Here is a 25,038-nt window from a genome sequence, read left to right on the forward strand (position 1 = left end):
TGTTTTGCATATATCCCAGCTCTGCTAAGAGCTGGTAGGTTGGCATAATGGATAGAGTTCTGGGGTCTGTAGTTAGGAATATTTATCTTCCTGAGTTCAAATCCAATCTTAGATCCATCCTAGCTGTGTGACCCTGGGCAAGTCACTTAACTGTTTGCCTCAGCCTCTTTGTCTTTAAAATGAGCTGGAGAAGGAAATGACAAATTGTTCTAGTGTCTTTGCCAAGAAAACCCCAAATGGGGTCAAGAAAAGTCAGACACACTGAAAAAGGACTGAACCAAAAACTCTTATTAACCTTTAACAAACGGTAGTTGATTGATTGATAATGATGCTATGAGAGAGCGTTAGCTGACTCCAATTTCACTTTTAAAGTACATTCCTCATAATATCCCTGTAAGGTGACCCCAACCTTCCACAGGAAAGGGGTGAGCCCTCACTGTAAAAAGGAAGTGGGAAGAGTCCTGCCACTGACTCACTGTGGTTTGGGAGGACATTTACTAGGGTTTAATAGGATTAATGCTCCTAAGTGCATAAAGAGATTTTGTCCATCCCTTTCCTGGGTGTCAGCGTCTTTCTCTCTAAAGTGTATGTGGGGGAAGGCACTGGAATTTAAATAGAAGGATCTAAAACCTAGCTTCCCTGCTGTCCCTTTACTGGTACATAACTGATCTGGGGCAGGGCCTCAGTCTCCCCATCTGTAAAATGAGCGAGCTGGATAAGGGGCTTTCTAAAGGGCTCTTCTAGTTCTCACATGCTATGATTCTAAGATTAGCCCAACCCTCAGGACTGGAGATCTGTGATTTGGTGGATGCCAGCCCATGCCCTGCCTGTTCCCCACCAGCATTTCCATAAGGGGATGCCAGCTCCTCCTGCCACAAATCCAGTGCTGATTCTGCCTGGCTAGTACAGCATTCCAACCCGAGCAGCAGGAGAGTGGCAGGCGAAAAAGCCAACCGTCAGCCCCAGCCCAAATCCGGCTACCAATCCCCACGTAAGACAGGAGGAGAGGAGGCCGGCCCAGGTCTGCAAGCAGGGGAGGCGGGACCAGGTACTTCAGGCATTTCCGAAAATACAATGCAAACAAACGGGCTGACAGCTGCGCCTGCTCCCCGGGCCTCGCTGGAGCCTGCTCAGGCCCTGGCATCGGCGTTGCCAAACCCATCAGGCCAGGGCATGGTGCCAGGTTGCCCTCTGCAGAGCCAGAGCCTCTGGGACTGCTGAGGTCACTCGCCTTGTCGATGCCTGCTGGGAGGAAGGTAGCAGCCCTCCCCCTCTCCTAACCTGCTGCCCCCTCACTGCCCCGAGCCCTAAGGGACCCCCAGAGGCAGCCAGGACTACTCTGCACCTGGCGCTGCAGCTAGGGCAGCTCGGCAGGCAGGTGAGCAGACAGGTAGACAGATTGCCAGTGAGGGGGGCGGGGTGCTAGAGGCTCTCACATCCACCGGCTTCTAGACCAGCCCCACAGCCCCCGTCCACCAAAGCTAATAGCTGGAAACCCGCAAGAGTGACTTTAACGGAAAGCAAGTAAGTGCCGATCCCATTCTTTTTATTCCAGCCTTTCAGACAGGAGGGGAGGCTGAGTGAGCAGGAGGTGGGCATAAAGAAGGAAAATAGGAGGGAGACTGGGAGGATAAGGGGCGGACCCAGGGGAGGGGGACAGGAGGGAAGGTTGGCAGAGCTGGGGTGGCACAGAAGAAGGGGGGACAGGAGAGGCTGGAAGGAAAGGGGACTGGCACAGGGGAGGAGGAGAAGAAAAATGGAAGGGCAGGAGTGGGCACAGGATGGGGAGGCTGAGAAGATGTAGAGTGGGCACAGGAGGGGAGGCTGGAAGACATGGGTTGGGCACAATGAAAGAGGAAGGAAGGGAGCCTGGGAGGATGTGGGCAGGCAGATAAATTGGGGAGGAGGAAGAGGGAAGGCTAAAAAATTAGGAGGGTGGACACAGGGCAGAGGATGGGCAGAGGACAAACAGGGAATGGGTAGCAATCCTGAGAAAATGGATATGGAAAAGGGCACAGGAGAAGAGATTGGGAAGATGTAGGATGATAACAAGGGATGGGCAGGAAAGAAGACTGGGAGGGCATGGGATGACTTCTGGAGAAGGGAAGATACCAACAATAAGAAGCATCTCATATTTGCACAGATATATATATGTATATATATAGCTTATAGGGTACTTTAACACATATTATGTCTAGTCAGATAGTCACAAGGTGAGGCAGATATTGTCATGCCCATTTTACAGATGAAAGACATTGAGACTTGGACAGGCAACTTGACTTGCCCCAGGTCCCACAATGAGTCATTGATAAACTCAGGTCTTGATAGTTTGTTTTTTTTGAAGGTGGAGAACTTTGAAGCTCTTGAAGGTGGAGAACTTGTCTAAACTATCTATCTCCCCCAACATCTCCCTCTTTAAACTTTTAGGCACTAAATGTTTCTTATATTGGATTGTACAGAGTCATCACATTTTAGAATTGGGAGGGACCTTTGAGATTACGTGTTTAGTCCTACTCCCTCACTTTAGAGGTCTCACAAGAAAAGTGAACAGTAAAAACAACCATAACTTGCTTTCATTATAAGAAACCCAGTGATGTAGGTAATACAAATATTGTTAATCATGTTTTACAGATGAAGAAAATGAGGAACAGAGAGGTAAAGCAATTTGTCTGAGGTCACACAGAAAGTGAGTGACAAGAGCCCAGATCCCTTGATCCCCTAATCCTTGAGCTATTTATGCTACATTAGGAATATTAGAATGGATTGGTTTGAAGAGAGGATGGGAGAATAGTCAAAAGGAAGAGGAGAGGAGGCAGGACAGCAAGGGGATAGGAAAAGGAGATCAGATGGCTAGAACAAGGTAAGATGGATGAGAATGAGATGGGGAATCTGAGAAGATGTAGAATGGGCACAGGAGAGGAGACAGGAAGGGAGGCTGGGAGGATGTAGAATGGGCACAATGAAAAAGGAAGGAGAGGAGCCTTGGAGGATGTGGACAAGAAGGTAAATTGATATGGAGTAGTGACAAGGGTGTAGAAAGAGGGGAAACTGGAAAATCAGGGGGTGGGCACAGGGCAGAAAATGGGCATAGGACAAAGAGGGAAATGAGAACAAATGAGAAAATGGGTTCAGAGAAGTATAGGGAGAAAGGACTGAGAAGAGGTAGGAGACAGGAGAAGGGAGAAAAAGGCAGGAGGGCCAGAAATAGAAATAAAGTAGTAGAATCCACAAGTATTGAATTAGAAGTCATATCCCAACTTTGCCACCTCCTTCTTGGGAAGTTACTGGGCCATCCTGGAACTCATCATCTGGAAAGTGAGTAGGTTGGACAAGATGATCTTGTCTTGATATAAAATCCTCTGATCCCTTTGAGAAGAGAGAGTTGTCATAGTGAGAGTGCCTATGAAAGTAGGTGTAGCATGATCACAGGCACCCCCACCTTCCTCCATAACACCCCCCCCCACCCTGGGCCTTTAGTTACAGTAGTAGGAGTATAGAAGGAATCTAGTTAGAAAAGCAGTGTCAAGAGAGCTGCTCTGGATCCAAGGACTGGTCCAGTTTTCTGCCAAAAGCGGTATAAGTGAAAGGTGGAGGAAGATGCAGATGGGTAATGAAGGGAATCCTACTGAGTTAGCTCATGTGATTAATGGGATAAGATGGGGTGAGCTACAGGCCTGGGGTAGGAGAGGAGAGACACTATCACAAAATCATGGAATATCAGATTTGGAAGGGACTTTGGGGGCATCTAATCCACCCTCTAACTAGGTGGTAATTGCCTCTACATGTCGGTCTCTACATATCTAGCTTCTGTTTAAAGACTTCCAGCAATTTGAAGTCTACCATCTGCGGGGGCAACCTAGCCTGCTTTTGGAAAGACATTTCCCCGTCTTTAGAGATAAAATCAGCCCATGTACAATGGCCTCCCATGACCCCTAGTTCTACCTTTCAGAGTCAAGAAGGACCAGTGACAGAGTGGGGGAAAAATGGCCCCCTAGGCTGAGCTCTCAGTCTGTTATCAGTGAGCTGGCTTGCCTAGAGGTTCGCCTGGGCTCCCTTCTTTAGAGCCACAGGGGGACCATGAGCTGGAGAGTCAGAACTGGGGATTCAGGGAATGCTGAAAATATCTTCATCCATGATAGTACCAAGGACTGCAGATAAAACCAAGCATGACAGATGGCAGGCCAGAGTCACACTGCAGGCAGGACAACAAGGGACATTGTGTTCCAAGCAACCAAAAGTCATGTTTGTGGAATCATTGTTTTTCTTGTGCCTCTCTCTCTCTCTCTGTCTCTCTCTGTCTCTGTCTCTGTCTCTCTCTGTCTCTCTCTCTCTCTCTCTCTGTCTCTCTCTGTCTCTGTCTCTGTCTCTCTCTGTCTCTGTCTGTCTCTGTCTCTCTCTGTCTCTCTGTCTCTGTCTCTCTCTGTCTCTCTCTCTCTCTCTCTGTCTCTCTCTGTCTCTCTCTGTCTCTGTCTCTGTCTCTCTCTGTCTCTGTCTCTCTCTGTCTCTGTCTCTCTCTGTCTCTCTGTCTCTGTCTCTGTCTGTCTGTCTCTCTCTCTCTCTCACACACACACTGTCATTCATCATACCCTCACACTCATTTGGAGATACACACACACTCACAACTTAAATGCTTGTATCACAAGCAGAAGTACTAATCTCTCTCAAACCTATGAACACATAGATACTCAAAGTCAGGATGATTGGATTCAAACGTTGGCTCTGCTAAAGTATCGTCTTGTCATTTCCCTTTTCTAGAGCTTGTCAGTTCCCCTTTGTAACAAGAAGGGGTTGGTTGGAGTAGCCAGTCTCTAGACCTCCCTCCAGCTCTAAACCCTGTGGGTTTCCTGTGCCCATTCACACAGATACTTGTTCTCAAAGGCAAACATCATACCTTGTCACTCTTACATGGACAAACTTCCACAAATATACAAATTTACTTTTAAACTAAAAAAAAACAACCAAATAAAAAACAAGCAAAGTTTCCTAGGCAACTCCTATGTACCATTTGCTATGCTAGGTGCTAGGGATACAAAGACCAGAAATAGCCTGCCCTCAAGGAGATTGCATTCTACCAGGGATACAGCTTCAACATGGCAGATAGCACTAACAACTAGGTGGAGAGGGAAGGGGAGATTAGGAGGGCTTCATATAAGAAGTGGTTGTTGAGTTATGCCACGAAGAAAGCTCAAGATTGTAGGGGCAGTGAGGATGAGAGACAGTCTTTCAAGCTTGAGGAATACCCCAGGAGATTAATAACCAATTGCAGATGTGAGGCTACATCCAGAAAAATAGCTAGAAGGTCAGTTTAGCTGGGTAAAAAAGCAGTAATAGAATATATATCTGGAAAGATAGGTGGGAAGCAGATTGTGGAAGCTTTTAAATACTGGGCTAACAGGTTTCTCCCACCTCACATCTTCCAAGCCTTAGTCTAAGCCTCAATTTCCTTATCTGTAAAGTGGGTATAATCATATTTTCATTTGCTTATTATAAGCAAAGCTATTGTGAGAAAAGTAATTTGTAAAATGGAATGGACCTGAGAACTAGGATTTGAATCAAGGTTTGACACACTTATTTAATCAGATTTCATCCCATCTCTTTTCTATCAAATCCTCTAAAACCAAGGTCTTCTTTCTGATATATGCCAATGTTTCTCAACCTTTTAAGAAGAGGAAGACTCCATTTTTAGGGCAACAAAAGTATTCAATTCAATGCTTTTATTATGTGCCAGGTAGTACAGTAGGTTCTGGGGATAGAAAGAAAAAAAAATAATCCCTGCCCTCAAGGGGTTACTGAAACTGATACTACTTTCAGTCTCCCTCATCTAGAATCTATTTCCTTTCCTCTGTGGCCATTTTAGACAATCTACAATTAGCTGCAAAGACAGCCCTGTTTGGGGGAAAAGTCACTGAGACTAAAATGGTGTTAGAAAAATCCTGGGACTAGGAGACCTGGGTTCTAGTTCTAACTGTGTCACTAACTCCTAGAATCTTGACCAGCAGCTTCTCCTTTTAATCACTTTCCATTGTCTAGACTTTCATTTGCATAAACACAAAGTGAGGGGATTGGACTAATTTTGTGCTCAGGCCCAGTGGATTTGTGACATTTGGATGACTCAAATTCTGGTACCAGGTGGCTGATCCTGGATCTATCCTGGGTCTGACTTGTGAGATATCTTGTGTATCATTTCTCTGTGAGGATTAAAGGAACAAAGAAATGAAGAAAGGAGATGGTTTATTCACAGGTCTGTATTGTACCTTAATGGGAGTCAGAGAGCCAGCCCCTACTACAGGCAGTGCTTGCCCACTCTCCATTGCCCCTTACCCCAGGATGCCCCTTACCTCAAACATGAGGAATATGAAGAATTTTATTTTTTAAACAAATAAAGAGGAGGTTGGTAAAAAAAAAAGTTTATTTTTAAGTAGATTTTTTAAAACATATTTTGTTTTTATATTGCCTAGATTTTCTCTATGTCCATCCATCCTCTTCCTCTTCCTCCCAAAGATCTATCCCTTATAAAAAAGAAACTTTTAAAAGTTAACAATTATTTAAAATTTAAATTTTTTAAAGAATGGAAAAGAGGAGGAAATATCAACAAAACTGAACAACATATTAAAAAATCTGACATTATGTGCACTGTTCCACACCTCTTGACTCCCATCTTTGAAAAGGAGGTGGGGAGAATCTCCTCAGATCTCTTCTTTGTGGCCAAACTTATTCTTGATAATTTTGCAATATTCAGTTTTAGTTGTTTCGGGGTGATTGAAGGAAGGCATTTAAAGCTTCCTCTTACCTGCAGCTAGCTAGACTAAAATCCACAAAATCTTGTCTGGCAGAGAACTGGGCAGCTGAGTTTAGACAACTGGGTTGGGTTTTTTTGCCTGATATTTTTTGAAGCACGTTTTATCATATTTTGACTGATATCTTCAATTTTTGTTTTCATTTTTTAATACCCTTTCCTTATGCATTGAGCAATCCCTTGTAACAAAGCTTAAAAAAGAAAGAAGCTTTTGTTACAAGGAATGAATGGCTCTCTGATGCAAGGGATATACTCAGATGTGAATATTATATAAAAACAAAAGACATCCATTAAAAAAATAAAAACCACATACTTATTCTCCATTAAAAGAGGCTCCCTTGAGGGGGGAAAAAAGCAATTTTGAAAAACCAATCAAATATAGCCTTTATTTTTATTTTTTTCATCAGATTTTATAATGGTCTTGGGAGAAAAAATGGTGAGGTGAGGGAAATAGTTTTCAAATTCTCCTATTACTGTTCAGTCATTTCAGTTGTTTCTGACTCTTTGTGACCTCTTTTTTTTTTTGTAAAGATATTGGAGTGATCTGCCATTTCCTTCCCCAGCTCATTATATAGATGAGGAAACTGAGACAAACAGGGTTAAATGACTTGGCCAGGGACACATAGCTAGCAAGTGTCTGAGGCCAGATACAAACTCAGGAAGATGAGTCCTCCTGGATTGTAGGTCCAGCTTCTATCCACTGCTATACCTAGCTGCTCCCATGAAAGGACCATTTGCACCTTGGTAGGATCTCCTTGTATTCCCCTGGGATAACCTTTGAGAGCTTTGAAAGGTCCCTGCTCTGCCCTGATGAAGATGATTTTTGTAGATGATTTTCCTGAAACAAAGAGTAAAAACAAAAGACCAAATAGCCATCTGCATTCTCAAATATACAAAACATGGTCCTATTATTGGCAAATTCAGTTAATGCTAGTTAATGTTATTAAATGGACAGAATGATCTCAGATCCTGTAAAGAATGTTCTAAAAATAAGGACTGCATAGATTTTTTTTTCATTTGTCTTCAAATTTCAGCTTTCTTCTACCCCTATCCCCAACCCTATTTGTTTTTTTTTTTTCCCACAACTTCAGCATTTTTGGACATTTGGCATCCCTGGGCTCAGAAGCCAAAGTTCCTTCTTCATTGGGAGACACTGTGGCAGCCCATGCATATGATGCTAGAGGTAGACCCTCCTAGGAAAGCCCTGGGTTAACTCCAATCTGCTTAAAACTTTTGAAAGACTGTCCTGCTTGGGACAGTTGTTGGAGGACTGGACCTGATCTGGCTGTAGCCTTGGGATGAGTTACAGCCCAGCTTCCCCTCGTGACTTGTACCGAAGCAGCCCCCCTACCCAGGAGCCTGATCTGGCAACCACCACAGAGGGGGCTGCTTCCGAGAGTACCACCCTCAGTCCCGAAACGACCAGCTTTAATGGCACCAAAATTCCAGATGTGGCCAGCAGTGGGGCCAACATGGGGACAATGCTTCTATCCTTTGGAATCATCACTGTGATTGGCTTGGCTATGGCGATGGTAAGAGATCAAGGGGATAAAGAAGGGGGATAATATGGGCCAACTTCATTTTAAGGAAACCCACAAATGGAGACAGAGAAGGGAGAGAACCAGTGTGTCACACCAGTAGTAAGTAAGTGACTGACCCAGGATTTGAACCCAGATTCTTTGACTCCAAAGGGACACTTTTGCCAGAGACAAAACCATAACACGCAGCAGATAGGACCCTGCCATCTTTCAAATCACAGAATCCTAGGCCTTAGCAATCAATCCATGGGATCAAAAGATATTAAAACTAGTGGGGTACTTTGGGATCATCTAACCTAACCTCTCATTTTACAGGAGGGGAACTTGGACCTGGAGAGGGTAAGGGACTGGCTCAGGGTCACACATCAATTAGTGGCAGATGTAGGGCAAGATTCCAGACTGTCTCCTCCTCCCTTGAGTAGAGTTCCATTTGGTTGGCCATGATGACTCTCTTTCCTTGGATAATAATAATTTCCTTGGCCATCAGCCATCAAGATTGCTTGGACCTGTCTTTTCTGTGACCCTGAGCTAATCAGAGAGATACATGAATGAGACTCATCATTTATTTTTGCAGCTTATTTGGCATTTGTGATAATTCCTTGAAATTATAAGGTCCTTGTTGGCAAGTATCTTCCATTTTTTTTACCTAAATCCAAAGAATATATCTAGTTTCTGGCAGACAGCACAGAAACTGGGAGTCAAGAGTCCTGTGTTCTAATCCCTCTAACTTGCTGATTGACTTTGGGTAAATCATCATATCTCTCTGAGCCATAATTTCCTTACCTGTAAAATGAGTGGTTTGGACCAGATTCTCTCTAATGTTCTTTCCAGCTCTGATGTAAGTGTTTTCCATATTCCTGAGGGAGGCTTTTGGATTTGAAGGTAAGAGGGAAACCAAGTGGAGATCCCAGGAGTTTTGGGGTCTTACCTTTCTGAGAAGCTTTAGCTCCTCCAAGCTCTTTTAGCCCCAATCTGTGGGGTGGAATTCAAGTACTTTGCCCAAACTAGGTCCAAGACCAAGCCAGAGAGAGAAGGAAATAGGGATATAAGCTCAGATGGAATCAAGGTTGAGGAAGATAGCTAGTACCTCCAGAGAAAGATTGCCATCTTCCCTAAACCAGAGGGCAAAACAAGTTGATAGAGTTTAAAGGACTGTAAAAGAGGCTCTTTATCTGTTGACTTTGGGTAAGACTCTTCTTCTCGTTGGATTTTATTTTCCTATTCAAAACTGGGGGTGAATTAGTTGCTTTCTAAAAAGTCTTTTAACCTTGAAAATCTTTTCCCTGCCCTGATTCATACACTAATCTATGTGATGATTAAAATTTCTGAGGGACTGGGTTCTAGGTACGAAAATCAATTTATTGATCAGGCTAGAAATGACCAATAAATCGATTGGTCAGTGAGCTCTCTCAGTGATCAAAGACAAAGACATTCAGCATCTTGAGTCATTAAATCCAATTTTGGAAGCTCCTTATTCATCCCTTCCTTAAATATAACTAGTTGCTGAATACCTAATGAGGAAGAAGAGGAATAATTTTTTTATAGTCTCTTCCCAATTTCTTCATAGTGGTGGTGGGGGAAATTATGCCTGGTCATAAGATATAAGAGCCCTTGGTGATCTAGATGGGAAATTTGAATTCAGTCTGCCTAAATTTTGACCTCTATGTCTCATTTCAATGGGGATCCAAGGACATTCTCTTGCTGCCTGTGGACATATTTGGCTTAAATCAGTTTTTGTTTACTGAGAAGGATTGAGTTTACAATCTCAATTTCAAACACCCCAATTTAGAAGATGCTGTGGGGTAGGGAATGTGAAAAGCATACCTTGGATTTGTTAGGAACAAAGGAATGAGGACAGAGGTTTGAAAAAGACCAGAGCCTCAATTTAAAACTTAGAAATAAAAAATGACATAATATTTGAAACAAGTCTTCTTGGGGACAGCTATGTGGCTCAGTGGATTAAGAGCCAGGTCTACAGGCAGAAGATTCTAGGTGCAAATCTGGCCTCAGATTGTTCCTAGCTATGTGGCCCTGGGCAAGTCTCAAGTGACCCAGACTGCTCTTCTATCTTGGAACCAATATATAGTATTGATTCTAAGATGGAAGATGGAGAGAGAGAGAGAGAGAGAGAGAGAGAGAGAGAGAGAGAGAGAGAGAGAGAGAGAGAGAGAGAGAGAGAGAGAGAGAGAGAGAAAGGAAGGAAGGAAGGAAGGAAGGAGGGAAGGAGGGAAGGAGGGAAGGAAGGAAGGAAGGAAGGAAGGAAGGAAGGAAGGAAGGAAGGAAGGAAGGAAGAAAGAAAGAAAGAAAGAAAGAAAGAAAGAAAGAAAGAAAGAAAGAAAGAAAGAAAGAAAGAAAGAAAGAAAGAAAGAAAGAAAGAAAGAAAGAAAGAAAGAAAGAAAGAAAGAAAGAAAGAAAGAAAGAAAGAGAAAGAAAGAGTCTTCTTACCTATAGGCTTTCAATTCAATAGACATTTTCAAAGTGTCTACTATGTGGGAAGCCCTGTGTCAGACCTAAGGGCAATAACAAGTCTTTGACAAGGCATAGTTCCGCATTCCTAGAATTCCTGGTCCAGTTGGTGGAAAACAGACAAACAAACAAACAAAAAACAAATACACAAAATTAAGTAATATTATTTGACAAATGCATGAAGTGTCAAAAGTTGGAAGGCTGGTTGCTAAGAGACTGAGCCAAGTGCCTGGCCTTGATTACTTCTTTCTCCTGGATAGCTCATCCAGTTGGGTGCTAGGCCAAGATTTAGGAAGACTTGAGTTCAAATTTGGTCTCAGACACTTACTACCTTTACTAACTGCATGACCTTGGACAAATTATTTAATCTCTGCCTGCCTCCGTTTCCTCAATTGTAAATGGAGATAATGATAACATCCATTGTCTGGGCTGTGAGGATCAAATGAGACGATCTTTGTGCAGGACTTAGCACTGTATAGAGGTTTAATACATACTTTGTCCATATTTTGGGGGAAAGGCCCCTCAGGATTCCCCTGACATATGCTCACTACCCTCATGAGACTAAGATTACTCTGCTTCACTGTCATCCCACTCTAGTCCTAGCTCCCATCTGACTCACCTTAGATCCCTCCTTTTCCACTAAACTTTGACTCTCCCATCCCTCCCCAAGTGAAAGGGTCTTCCCTCCTCTAATGTCTCATGATATTTGGCCTGATCTTCTCCGGACATTTTTTTCATTTTCTCTTGTTCTCCCTTAAATTATGCAGGTTTAGAGATTAGGGCCTGGGCCCATCCAGAGTGCTCAGCCTCTTACCTAGAGCATCTTTTTGAACGGAACTGAAGGGATTTCAGCTGCCATTTGTGAATAAGAAGGGAGGTGGCTTAAATACCTAGTTATTAGTTTCATTTCATTAGCCCTCAAACGGAGCAACCAAAGCTTTTCCCTTCCTTCTACCCCCAAGAGCCCAAATGGCCAATGTTTACAGAACCCAAAATCTGTCCTAGAAAAACTCCTTTCCCCTCAATTATTGCCATGATGGTAATAGCTGCTTGTCCACTACATGGGGAGACAGAGAAAGAAGGGCTCACTCTGAGTGAAAGTCAGGCCCCGTCCTCTGGGAGCCCCTCATCTGAAATGGTCGTTCAGTCTGGACCCTCAGGAAGACCTTGGACTAAGGAGACCTCCTACCCCTGTCCTCAGGGAGCCTCTGCTCTGAGTGTGATGTTTAGCTTTTAATCCTCAGGGTGGAGTGCCCATGGTCTTAGGGGTTACTCAGCCCCTAACCCCAAGGAGCTTCTATGGGGGTGGGGGGGAACAATGCCCCTGTCCTCAGAGAGTCCAGTGATCTTAATGTGATGTCCAGCATTTATCCCCATGGTACTTCTAGCCTGAGAATGTTCCTTGACCGCTAAGCCCATGAAGCCCCCTGTCTGAGGGGGAGATATTGGCCCTGTCCTCACGTAACTCCTGGTCTGAGGGGGTCCCACTTTCTCTGTCTTCCGGGAGCCTCTGGATTGAAGGGAACATATTGTCCCTGTCCTCGGGGAGCCCCTGATCTGAAATGGGAAGACAGCATCTGCCTTTCAGAGAGCTGGAGATATAAGAAAGAAATAGACCCCAGTCCTAATGGAATCCCTAGTCTGAACAGGACAGAGCTCAAGCCCTCAGGGAGCCCCTGGGCAGAGTCAGAGATAGGACCCTGCCTCCAGGGTCTGATAGAAAAATAGTCTTTGCCCTCAGAGACTCCCTAGTCTGGGGTGGGGTAGGAGGTACAAGCCTCACTCAAAGGAAGGGACCTTGTCCAAGTTGTTCTCCCCTTTAGGGAAACCCTTACGAATTCTAGGTGATGCTCCACAGTTCTCTGTATCCTCCCACAACTTCTAGTCCCCCTACCCCACCCCAGGTTAATGTTTGCTGCAGGTGTCAGACAAAGGTGGACAGGGGAAGTTTGTGACAAGCTGCAGCTCCCTTTCTCAGCTTTGCTAAGGACCCTGAGAAGGCTTAATTGCTGGGGTGATCCCTTAAGATCTACTATCCAAGGTGGGGCACAGGAGCACTGTGCTAACCAGGAATGGAAATCCTGTTCATTTAATTCCACAAATCTTTAGGAAGATACCACTGGATGCATAGAAAGATTAAAAAAAAAAAAGACAGATCCCTGACCTCAAGAGGCTTAAAATCTTTTGTTAGTTGGTCTTGTCTGACTCTTCAAGACCTCATTTGGGGTTTTCTTGGCAAAGATAATGGAGCAATTTGCCATTTCCTTCTCCAACTTATTTTGCAGAAGCAAACAGAGTTAAATGACTTTCCCAGGGTCACACAGCTAGTAAGTGTCTGAAGCTAGATTTGAACTCAGGAAGAGGAGTCTTCATGACTCCAGGCCCAGCATTTCTTATTGCCCCCATAAAAATCTATAGAGATAATAATAATTTATATTGCCATGCCACTTTAATGTTTGTACAAAGAACTTTTCCCTACAACTTTGTGAGATCACTAGTGAGAGTATTATTATTCTCATTTTACAGAGATGAAAACTGAGGCTCACATTAATCCATGGTCACACAGCTAGTAACACTTTATTTAGCATTCCTGGTTCTATGTTGCTTCTTCTCTCCTGTCAAAGCATCTGCTCTCTTCTAGATACCTGAATTCTCAAATACTCTCCTCATATCCTCCCCTTCTCTTCTCTAGGGAAGGTTTCTCCATCCTGCAATAACTTTGTCTCTCCTTCTCCCCTAGGTTCTGTACATCAGGAAAAGGAAGAGGTAATCCCTTCATTTTTTCCTCCCCAGGCTTTCAGTGCCAGGAACAGAGCAAAGAGGGGAAAGGAAACATGGGGAAACAACCAGGGGCAGAGAGAAACAGAGAACACACACACACACACACACACACACACACACACACACACACACGCGCGCGCGCACATGCACATGCATGCACGCATGCACGCATTGGCTTCTGGTGTTGGGGTGGGGATCAGATCCCTACCTGTAGTTCAGTACCCCCATGGTTATAGAAGTGGGGGCAGTACTTCTTCCTGGATCCCCAGTGAATCCTTTAGAAGAAAATACAAACCCTCCTTTCTCTACCCTCCCCTTGTCATCTTTTTTAGTCCAAACCTGAGATTTCATCAGTGTAGGAAAACTACCTTCTATCAGTGAAGACTGGAGTCTTCTTTGCAATTAATATTTATATATTTCTAGCTTTAGAGGATTGTCTGGGCTACAGAGAAGTTGACTAATTTGCCCAGGATTACACAGCCACTGTTAGTTGTAGAACTTGAATTCAAGTCTTCATAATTTGGAAGTCCCTCTATCCACTGGACCACATTGCCTCTCTTAGCCCTTTAAAGTTTTTTTTTTAAACCCTTATCTTTCATCTTAGAATCCATACTGTGTATTCATTCCAAGGCAGAAGTGTGATAAGGGCTAGGCAATGGAGGTTCAGTGACTTGCCCAGGATCACACAGCTAGAAAGTGACTGATGATGGATTTGAACTCAGGAAGATGAGCCTTCCTGGTTCCAGGTCCAATGCCCTATCCACTGCCCCATCTAGCAGCCATACTGTCCTTTACCAGGCCCCTATTCTCATTGCTATCCCGCCCTGGGTCTCTCTGCCTCAAGCAGGAAGACTGCCTTGGAAACTGACAACTTCACCTTTGCTGCTTCACAATCTCAACTAAGTTCTCTCCTAACAATATGTTTTTGAAAAGTCAGTTGCTTTGTTCTCTTACTTTTATATAAGTCAAGCATGAAAGGCTCTTTACTGCTGGGGAAAAAATGAGAAATCATAATTGCCCAAGGTCACACAGCTAATTAATATCAATGATGAAAGACAATTCAAACTGGGAGTCAGGTCACTTGGGTTCTAATTTTGATTTTGCCACCATCTTCCTGCATGACTTTGGGCAACATCTTTTTTATTGCACTTCAGTTTCTCTATCTGAAAAGAAAAATGAGGAATGACTTGTAAGGTACCTTTCTTCAGAGAGATGTATGTAGCACAGCTCAGAATGACACTTATAAAGTGGGAGTCAAGAGACCTGCTTCTGATTTAAGGCCTTTCTCAGCTCTGACATTCCGTGTTCTGTGTTCCATAGACTCTTCTTCTGATATTTACTTTCTTTGTTCTAAATTCCCTCTCAGCTCTGATTTTCTTTGTTCCGTGTTATAAAGTTTCTTCTTCAGTCTCTGACATTCTATTTTCTTTTTTTCAAAACACTTACCTTCTGCCTTAGGTTCTAAAGCAGAAGAATGGTAAGGGTTAGGCGATGGGGGTTAAGTGACTTGCCCAGGGTCACACAGCTAGGAAGTGTCTGAGGCCACATTTGAACCCAAGACCTCCCATCTCTGGGTCTAGCTCTCACTCCACTGGGTGACCCAGCTGTCCCTCTGACACTCTATTTTCAAAGGTCTCTCCCAGGTCAGATATTATCTGTTTTATGTTCCAAGATTGACACTCTCCATTTTAAGGTCCTTATTAACTCTAACCATCTCACATCCTATGAATTCCAAAAGCAAACAAATGCTTATCATTAATATCTACTCCTTTGGTTCATGTTCAATATTGCTCCTTTCCATTCATGTGTAAGGCAGGGTTAACAGCCCCCTAGAACAGTAATGATGAACCTATGGCACAGGTGTTCTGGGAACTCTCTGTGGGCACAGGCAACCCCCCCCCCCAAGTTAATTACTAGAAAGGCAGAGAGACTTGGGCTGAGCTGCTCTCCTCCCCCTCTCCATATTTGATAACATTTTTTTGCGTCCCCCACCCCTCTGCCTAGCAGCCAATGGGAGTACACAGGGGGAAGGTGGGTGGCTCACAGGCAGCAGAGCTGGAGAGGAGTGGAGAGCTTGGGTCATCCCCTCCCCCTCTCTATATTCACTGAGGACATTCCTCACTTCACTCACCCTTCTGCCTGCAGCAGCCCAATGAGAGTGGTTCTCCCTCCCCTGTGTGGGGTGGGGGAGGGCAGGGCAAGCCTGCCACTCAGTGGAGGGGACACAGCACAGTTGGGAGTAGGGCCCGGCACTCCATCTCTGAAAGTTTCACCATAGCTTCATTCAGGGATATATATTCCCTGTCATGTTTTGTAGCCAATTGATATCAAATGCTTATAGGCTATGGGATCTGGTCCTGAACAGCCATGGAAAGGTTTTCAGGGCTAAGCATATCATAGGAAGTCCTGCCCTCAGAGTGCCTGAGCAGAAACAAGGGCCTATGTATATTTCATTTTCCTGCCATCCCTCTAACTTGTTAAAAAAAATGGGTAAGGGGAGATTGAAGGCAACTGTTGTTGGGTACTTATTAAGTTCATAAGTCTTAAAGCTAGTAAGAATCTTCTTTCTTATTTATTTTTTTATTTGATTTATCTAAATTTGATAATGGTTGGTTTAAGTCTCCCACTAATATGGTTTTACTGTCTATTTCTTCCTTCAATTCTCCTAGTTTCTCCATTAGAAATTTGGGTGCTATATTATTTGGTGCATACATGTTGATTAATGATATTTCCTCATTATCTAAAGTCCCTTTTAACAAAATATAATTACCTTCCCTATCCCTTTTGATCAGGTCTATTTTTGCTTTGGCTTTATCAGATATCATGATTACCACTCCTGCCTTCTTTCTGTCATTCGAGGCCCAGAAGGTCTTACTCCATCCTTTAATTCTGACCTTGTGGGTGTCAACCCGCCTCATGTGTGTTTCTTGAAGACAACATATGGTAGGGTTTTGGATTCTAATCCATTCTGCTATTCGTCTACATTTTATGGGTGAGTTCATCCCATTCACGTTCAAAGTTATGATTGTCATTTGTGGACTCCCTGGCATTTTGATATCCTTCCCTAATTCTAACCTTTTCTTCTTCGGCTCTACCTTTTAGTCCAGTGATTTACTTTGAATTAGTCCCCCTTGTCCCCTCCCTTGATGTTTCCCTTTTTAGTCCCTCCCTTTTTGTTCCCTCCCCCTCCTCCCTCTCTTTCCCTCCCTTTTTGTTTTCCCTCTCTCCCTCCCCCCCTTGGTTTTCCCTTCTCCCTACCCTTGTTGAGTAAGATAGAATTCAAGATCCCAATGGATCTGGATGTTTTTCCCTCTCAGAGTTGATTTCCCTGAGATTAAGGTTTAAGTAAAAAACCCTCTCTTCCTCTCCTTCTTATAGGAGTTTTCTTCCCCTCCCCTTCTCATGTGAATCTTTGTGTGAGAAAGATTATTCTATTTGGTCTTTCTTTACCCCCTATTTATACATTACATTTTCCCCACATGTTAGTATACATAGATTGATATAAATGTAGTCCTTATAGAAGAGAGTTTGAATAAAAGAAGAAGATAACATTTTTCCCCTTTCCTTAATATTTACCTTTTCAGGTATTCCTTGCTCTTTGTTTTTCGGTATCAAACTTTCCACAGAGCTCTGGTCTTTTCTTTGCAAAAAGTTGGAAATCTTCTATTTTGTTGAATGCCCATACTTTCCCTTGGAAGTATATAGTCAGTTTTGCTGGGTAGCTGATTCTTGGTTGAAGACCCAGCTCTCTTGCCTTTCTGAAGATCATGTTCCATGCCTTACGATCATTCAGAGTAGAACTTGCAAGGTCTTGTGTGACCCTGATTGGCATTCCTTTATATCTAAATTGTCTTTTTCTGGCTTCCTGTAGGATTTTTTCTTTTGTTTGAGAGCTTTGGAATTTGGCAATTACATTCCTGGGAGTTGTCTTTTGGGGGTTTAGTGTAGAAGGTGTTCTGTGAGCTCTGTCAGTGGCTGTATTACCCCCTTGTTCTAGAATCTCTGGGCAATTTTCTTTGATTATATCTTGTATCACGATGTCGAGTTTGGTGTTTATTTCTGGCTTTTCTGGAAGTCCAATTATTCTTAAATTATCTCTTCTCCCTCTATTTTCCAGATCTGTCACCTTGTCGGTGAGATATTTTATGTTCTCTTCTAATTTCCTGGTATTTTGGCTTTGCTTTATTAATTCTTGCTCTTTTACCCGATCATTGTCTTCCAGTTGCCTGATTCTGGCCTTTAAAGCCTGGTTTTCCTTTTCAGTTTGGTCACACCGGTTTTGTAAATGCGTGAATTTCTTTTGCATTATTTCCCACTTTTCCTCCCAGAAGGCTTCCATCTTTTTGGTCATTTCTGATTCAAATTCTTCATGGGTTTGTGGAGAGTTTCCATTTCCTTTGAAAGGTTTCGGAGCATTTTCTTGTGTATCATCTTCTATCTCCTCTGTATTTTGTATTTTGGCTCCGTAGAATGTGTCCAAAGTCGCCCCTTCTTATTTTTCTTGGGATTTTGGGGCTTCTGTGCTTCTGTGGAGTTTGCCATCTCTGAATGGGGAGGATTAGCTTTTCTTATCTCTGTCTGGTATTCAGAGGCTTTAGTCCTGGGCAGATTGTCCGTTCTATGAGCTTTCCCTGGGTTAAACTGAGTATGCCTTAAGGCAGTGACTTTCACTGGAGCTGGAATGGAAGGATCTGGCCAGGAGATTACACTCGCCCCCAGCTCTCTCTGTTTCCCTGCTGTTTGGGTGCCCCCTCAACTGGTTGGGTTGCTTTCCGGAAGTTGCTTTCAGAATAGCTGGCCCTGAGGCTGTCTTGCAGGCCCTGAGGGTTACTGTTGTTTCAGATGACCCTGCTCTCTGAGGGGGGAGGGGCCGCAGCTTCCCGGAGCCTTGGACTCTGCGCTCCTACCCCTTAGGTCCGAGTGATCTCGGGTTTTGGCTTTTGAGGGGGGCCATACCTTTTGATCCAGGTCCAGGTCCAGGAGGAGGATTCCCAGGGTCTATGTTGTTGATCATTTTGAATTTTGGCGCCCTAGGAGCATATAGTTTAAGATCGGTAGGGAAGGGTTTCCGGAGATCTGAACTTTAGCTTTCTCTAAGCTGCCATCTTGACCCGCAGCTAGTAAGAATCTTAGAAGCTATCTATTCAAACCTTCTCATTGATGGAGGAGAAAGCAGACCTAGAAAGCTAAAGGCTATTCAGCGAATAAGCAGAGGCATGATTTTAACTCAAGTCTTTAATCCAGTGCTGTTAGCCTGGGAAGCCTGAGAAAGGAAGGCCTGGGCTGTCCCTGGCTACCAGCAGCCATTGGTTCCCCCAACATATCCATTAGCAGGGCCATTTCTTAGGCTACTTACTAAAATGTTCAGCAACTAGCCAGGGAGGCTTTCACTGGCACCAGATTGGGGTCAGAGGAGAAAGGACCTCATATCCCACCCATCCCTCTGCTTCCAGGTTGGAGAAACTTCGTCACCAGCTTATGCCCATGTACAACTTTGACCCTACTGAGGAGCAAGATGAATTGGAGCAGGAGTTGCTAGAGCATGGACGAGATGCAGCCTCTGCTCAGGCTTCTCAAAACAAGGTATAGAATCCATCTTCCCTCCCTCCCTCCTTCCCTCCTTCTCTCGCTCCCTCTCTTCCTTCCTTCCTGCCTTCCTTCCTTCCCTCCCTCCTTCCTTCCTTCCTTCCTTCCTTCCTTCCTTCCTTCCTTCCTTCCTTCCTTCCTTCCTGCCTTCCTTCCTTCCCTCCCTCCTTCCTTCCTTCCTTCCTTCCTTCCTTCCTTCCTTCCTTCCTTCCCTCCCTCCTTCCTTCCTTCCTTCCTTCCTTCCTTCCTTCCTTCCTTCCTTCCTTCCTTCCTTCCTTCCTTCCTTCCTTCCTTCCTTCCTTCCTTCCTTCCTTCCTTCCTTCCTTCCTTCCTTCCTTCCTTCCTTCCTCCTTTCTCCCTCCTTCCCTTTCTTTTTAACATGTCAATACAATTTTTAATAATCGTTTTCTGACATTTTGTGATCCATGTTCTCTCCCTCCTACCACCCCTCCCCTGTCCCAAAAATGGTTGCTAATATTATATAAGTTGTGCATGTGTTATCATACAATGCATATTTTTAAGGTCATCATGTTGTGAAACAAAACACATATTGCTTACACTAGGGAAAAATCCATGGGACAAAATAAAGGGAAGAATGGACTACACCAAAGGACTTATAACCAAAAAGGCTACCACCGTAGAAGGAACTGAGAGTCTGAAGGCAGATTGAAGCATCCCACTCTTCCCAGAATTTTTTCTCTGCTTCCCCTGAAGTTTAGTTAAGCCTCAAGCCCTGCAGAAGTGAAGCTCAGTCTTGTAGCCAGGGGATAAGAAAGCAAGACTGACAAAGGATTCATCTCATGTTTCTTTGTAGGACTAAGCTTAGTGATAAGAATTTCACAAGGTCGAATGTCATTTTTGGTTGTGGTTGTCATCCTTCCATTCCCATTGTTATTATCATGTATGTTGCCTGGTTCCATTTACGATCAATTTGTAGAAGCCTTCTTATGCTTCTTTGTATTCATCATATTCATTATTCCTTATGATACAGTAATAATCTGTTACATTTGGATGTTCTGCTACATTCACGGACTACATTGTTTAGACATTCTCCCATCAATGATTATCTACTTTGTTGTCTTTAACATTTACTCACTGTGTAGCCTTGGAGAAAGTTTCTTTCTCTTGGACTCGAGCTTCCCCTTCTGCAACATGTTGAGTTTGGCCTGAGTGATCTCCAAGGTCCTTTCCTTCTCTCTATGACATTCTTCAATTTGCTATTTCCCCACAGATCCTGCTGACAAACCAGGGCCCAATGCAGAGACCCAGCCGACTGGTTTTCACTGATGTGGCCAACGCCATCAACGCTTGACTGATCGGTCCCAGACTTGGGATGCACAAGGAGGTCAATGGCCCTCACTGGCCAGCATTAACTCTTGTCAGCTGGTGGAAGTCCAGAATTGGCTCTGCTAGGAATGCTCTCTATCCATTCTATTCCTAGCCTACACATCGCTGCCTGATTTGGACATAAAATTGGCATCACAACCCAGCATGGAGAGAGATAGTGTCCCCATGATATAGGACAAAAGTGGGGCCTGAGATGTATGGGACCTCTCTGCTGGAGGCACCAACCAACTCTATGATTCACTGGTTCTCTGTACCTCCCCTTCCCTCTTTTTCTCTCCCCTTCCAACCCTTTCTCCCTAGTCTCCAAGGAAATCACACCAGGCTAATACTTGACTTAAACTGATGATCACTGGAGTTGGAATCAATGAGCACAACATACTAAAACCTGGGTCAAGTTCAGTGGTCAGCTTTTGTGTGCGCATGTGGGAGGCCGGACTGGGAGAAGCTGAAGCCATCATATTTACAAAGCCTTTCTGTCTTCTTCTCTCACTTTGTCCCCAGTGTGTTCTCTGTTCAACAAAAGATAAAGAAGGGGTGGTGGGGGCAAGGATGGGATAAAAAACAGGAATGAGAAAGAAAGGAAGACCTAGGGATAAAAAAAGAGAGATGAAGTAAGGAATCATTAGGCAGGAAGAGAAACAGTGAAGGAAAGGAGGGGAGAAGAGATATGGGGGAAAAAAAACAAAATGGGAGAGAAAGACTTAGAGAAATCTAGGCAGGCTCTCATTTTAGTCCAGACCCATGTCTGAAATCCATGCATGTTTAATACAGCTACTTCCATTTCTCATGGAAAAGGTCATTGTTGAATGTGAGTGGGGTGGGGAGAGGGTTCTGGAGTTTGGGGAGAGGGAAACCAGTGACTGCTGGAAACATCCTCTCTGCCCCAACTTAGACCTATTTTCTTTTTCTTTCAAAACCCTTATTTTCTGTCTTAGAATCAATACTGAGTATTGATTCCAAGACAGAAAAGCAATAAAATCCAGGCCATTAGGATTAAGTGACTTGCCAAGGATTACATAGCTAGTAAGTGTCTGAAGCCACATTTGAACCCAGTACCTCCCCTCTCGAGGTGTGGCTCTATCCATTCAGCCATCTTGTTGCCCTTTTAGTCTAATTTTCAATAAGGAAATAAGGCTCCTGAGATTGCTTAAAAGATCTACTGTCTTCTGGAATATAGAGGTGTATTTTTGGAGGGGAAAATACTTGGGACCCTTACTTTTACCCCTGAGGAGTCAAAGAAGGGCTGAGAGATATATGGAGCAATCAAAAACGCTTAGGACCATCCAACCACCAAGTCCTGCTGGGTTAGCCTTTGGACTAGACTCAGTTTGGAAGAAAGAGGATTTTCACCCAGGTCTAGCCTGATCACCCCAGCTAATTTAGCTGCATCATTAATAGATGTCTAGTGGGTGTGCGTGTGCATGTATGTGTTTTTATGTGTGTGCATATTAACATGTAGAAGCTTATATCCCTCTGTACTTTTGTGTGTGAATGTATGGGTGCAAGGGCATATCTGTATGTTTGCAAAGGCCAGCAGACCAGCCTCTTGTAGTTTTTTTTTTTAACTTCCAAAGTAGACATTTAAGCCATCTAAAATTACCTTCCTCTATGATTCTGATGGTGCTACCCATGTAAGACAGTTTCCTGACTGACTGGATTGGGTGGGAGTAAGTAGGTGTCACTTCCTGTTATCCAAACAGGTCCTGAAACTGGGCTAGGAGGCATCTATAGGATGTAGGGAGTACGATGAAGAGCAGAGGCCAGCTCAGGTCTACTCTCCAAAGATCAGTGATGACATTTCCTCTTCCCCTCTTCATGGAGCAAGAATACTTTCAAGAGGCAAACATGGCAGCACCACATTCTCTGCCCAGCTTTCAGTAAATACTGCTCTACCTATAGCTGCAGACCCTCAAAATGAGGAACCTCACAGCTGACCAGGATTGGGTTGGGGTGATGCTGATAGCTTGGAGGGAGGGGGGAAAGGGAGGTTTTTAGAAAAAGGCTCACAAGGCATCTTGCCTGTCTGTAAGGCTGACCACATTATAGCCAGGCCCTGCACTAAGGGAGTGTGGGTAAGTAACTAAGTTCAACCAGTGCAATTCAGAAAATATCCATTAAACAATTGCTGCCCTGAAGAGCTCGGTGCTAGGCCTTGAAGGAGAAGTTTATCAAAGAGTCCCTGTCTTCCATGGCACTAGAGTGGGGGAAAGACAAACTCTGACAACTATAATGGCCTTGAAGAGCTCTGAGCTAGGCCTTGGAAGTCATACACAGTTTATTGAAAGGTCCTTGCCCCTCTAAGATGCTCAGGATCTAGGATGGGGAAAAGACATAAAAACAGATAATTATAATGTACAATATTTTTGACAGGCTCATTAGAGAGGTTCAAAGTCTTGTGAGGTCCCAGTTCACCCTTAAAGTTAAAAAAGTTTTATTCCACATAGTAGATGCATAATAAATGCTTGTTGATTGATTATAAGTGTCTAAAATCCTCCTACACCCATCTAGCCTCTGCTCTTTCCCCCAGCTCCCACAACTGCACATTTATTCCAACTAACAGTGTGCTGGGGAAAGAGGGCGTAAATTTTTCAGCTTTTTTCTGTAGCAAAAATACTGTCAGGAGCCCTAGGGCCTAGGAAGGCTTTGCTAAGGAACAGTATTTATAAATTCCTACTTTGAGAAACTATAAATATATTGGCCCTTCAGGATGCTCTAAGGTCTGTGGATAATTTAGTATTCCCATTAAGGTATAATTTAATGCTGAAGGTTTCCACATGTAGGCATTAAAGATGCAATTAAGATGTTTATATGAACTGAAGTGAGAACCCGTTAAGCCCTGTATGTTTGCAGGGTGGAGTACCCGCAGTGGCACACAGTGGGGAGAATTCTAGGATTCAGAGGCATAGAATCCAGGATTAAATGCCCGGTCTTCAACTGCTACTTGTGTGGGCTTCAAAAAATTATTTGTCCTCTTTGGAATCTTTTGGGATTATGGATCTTGGGCTGCCAAAGTCCTCTCAGGTGCCATCTAATTCAAACACTATTTGAACCTCCCCACCAGGTGGGTGTCCAGAAGCTATTTCAAGACCTCTAACAATGGAGAACTCATTGCCTTATGAGGAAGTCTATTTCATTTTAGGATAGTGCTAAGTTTTCCTAATTGTTGAATTGGAGTCTGCTCTGTAGCTTCTGAAACCCATTGCTCCTTTGATATCCATCAGAAAAAGTCCAATCCCCTACTCAGGTTCCTGGGTTTTTCAGGGGGGCAGGCTGACAAATATTTTGAGGAAAGCTATACTGTCCTCCCCTCTTCCTCTTCCACTTCCTATCCCTACCACAACCATACCTAAGTCTTCCCAGGCTAAAAATCTTCAGTTCTTTCAACATATCCAAGGATGGTTTCTAAGCCTCTCTCTGTGGCCTTTCTTCAGACATTCTCCATTTTAACATCTGTCCTAAAATTTAGCACTCAGGACTACATTGGAATGAACTGGTTTTGATCTGGGCAGAGGATAGAGTAAAGTCACAGTCTAAAAATCCTGACTCTGTTATTTCTTAGCAGTGAAAACTTTGACAGTTCCTAAACCTCTCTAGACCTCAACTGCCCTCTTACTGTGAATTTGTCATTTGCTATTTTCACAACTAGGAGCTAAGTAAGAGATAGAGAGATAGATTAAGAGCCATGTGACCACCACTGAACATTGGCTACTACCACTGGTGGTGCCCTAGTTGCCAGATACAATGCTACTGACAATTAATGGTGACTTGGGGAGAACATTTTCAGACTTGTATTGGCATACTAGACCAATCTGGAGGTCAGCTACATGAATGGTACAGCAAAATCAGAGCCAGAGGAAGGCCAGACTTGAAGCTATTGTGAGACTTTAGCAGTTATGAGGTCTTTGAAATCTTTGATTCCTTGGGATATGTGCCCAGCAGTGAGAACATCCCTAGATCTTTTAGTCACTTTCTTGGCATCATTGCAAGATTATTGGTGGAGGCATGAGCTGGTCTAACCATTCTAGAAAGCAATGCATTTTTAATGTTATTGATAATATATTTTGGTTTTTTCATTGCTTTTATTTCTCAACACTTTCTTTCCCCCTTTCCCACCCTGAGAACTATCTCTTCTTACAAGGGAAAAAAGGAGAGGGGGGGGGGAAGTACATCAGTGAATCTACCCATCAACTTAGTTCCATAGTTTCCTAAGTCTTCAAAGTAAGGAAAGAAATTACATCTTCATATCACCTTATCAGGGCCAAGCTTAGTTATCATAATTATGTGGCAATCAGTCTCAATTTCTTTTATTCTTTCCATTTCCATTTTTGTAGTCACCATTTATATAGTTTTCCTGATTCTTCTTCACTTATCTTACTTCATAAAAATAATTGCATGACCCTGGACAAGTCACTTCACCTTTCTATGACTCAGTTTTCTCATCTGTAAGATGAAGATAACAATATCACATAAGACTGTTGTGAAAATCAAATGACACAAATAAATTGCTTTGCAAATTTTATTTTA

At 43.5% G+C, this 25,038-nt stretch overlaps 1 protein-coding gene across 1 annotated transcript; it reads left to right on the forward strand.

Annotated features, from left to right (window-relative positions):
* The first annotated feature begins 905 nt into the window (after positions 1-905).
* On the forward strand, positions 906-25,033 carry C7H3orf18 (chromosome 7 C3orf18 homolog). Its single transcript, XM_007499913.3, has 5 exons — positions 906-1,524; positions 7,888-8,328; positions 13,541-13,566; positions 19,035-19,164; positions 20,399-25,033. The coding sequence occupies exons 2-5, from the start codon at positions 8,095-8,097 to the stop codon at positions 20,477-20,479; spliced, it is 471 nt and encodes a 156-aa protein (XP_007499975.1). The 5' UTR covers positions 906-1,524; positions 7,888-8,094; the 3' UTR covers positions 20,480-25,033.
* Positions 25,034-25,038: the final 5 nt, after the last annotated feature.

This window comes from Monodelphis domestica, chromosome 7, assembly GCF_027887165.1.
Source record: "Monodelphis domestica isolate mMonDom1 chromosome 7, mMonDom1.pri, whole genome shotgun sequence".
NCBI classification, from domain to species: Eukaryota; Metazoa; Chordata; class Mammalia; order Didelphimorphia; family Didelphidae; genus Monodelphis; species Monodelphis domestica.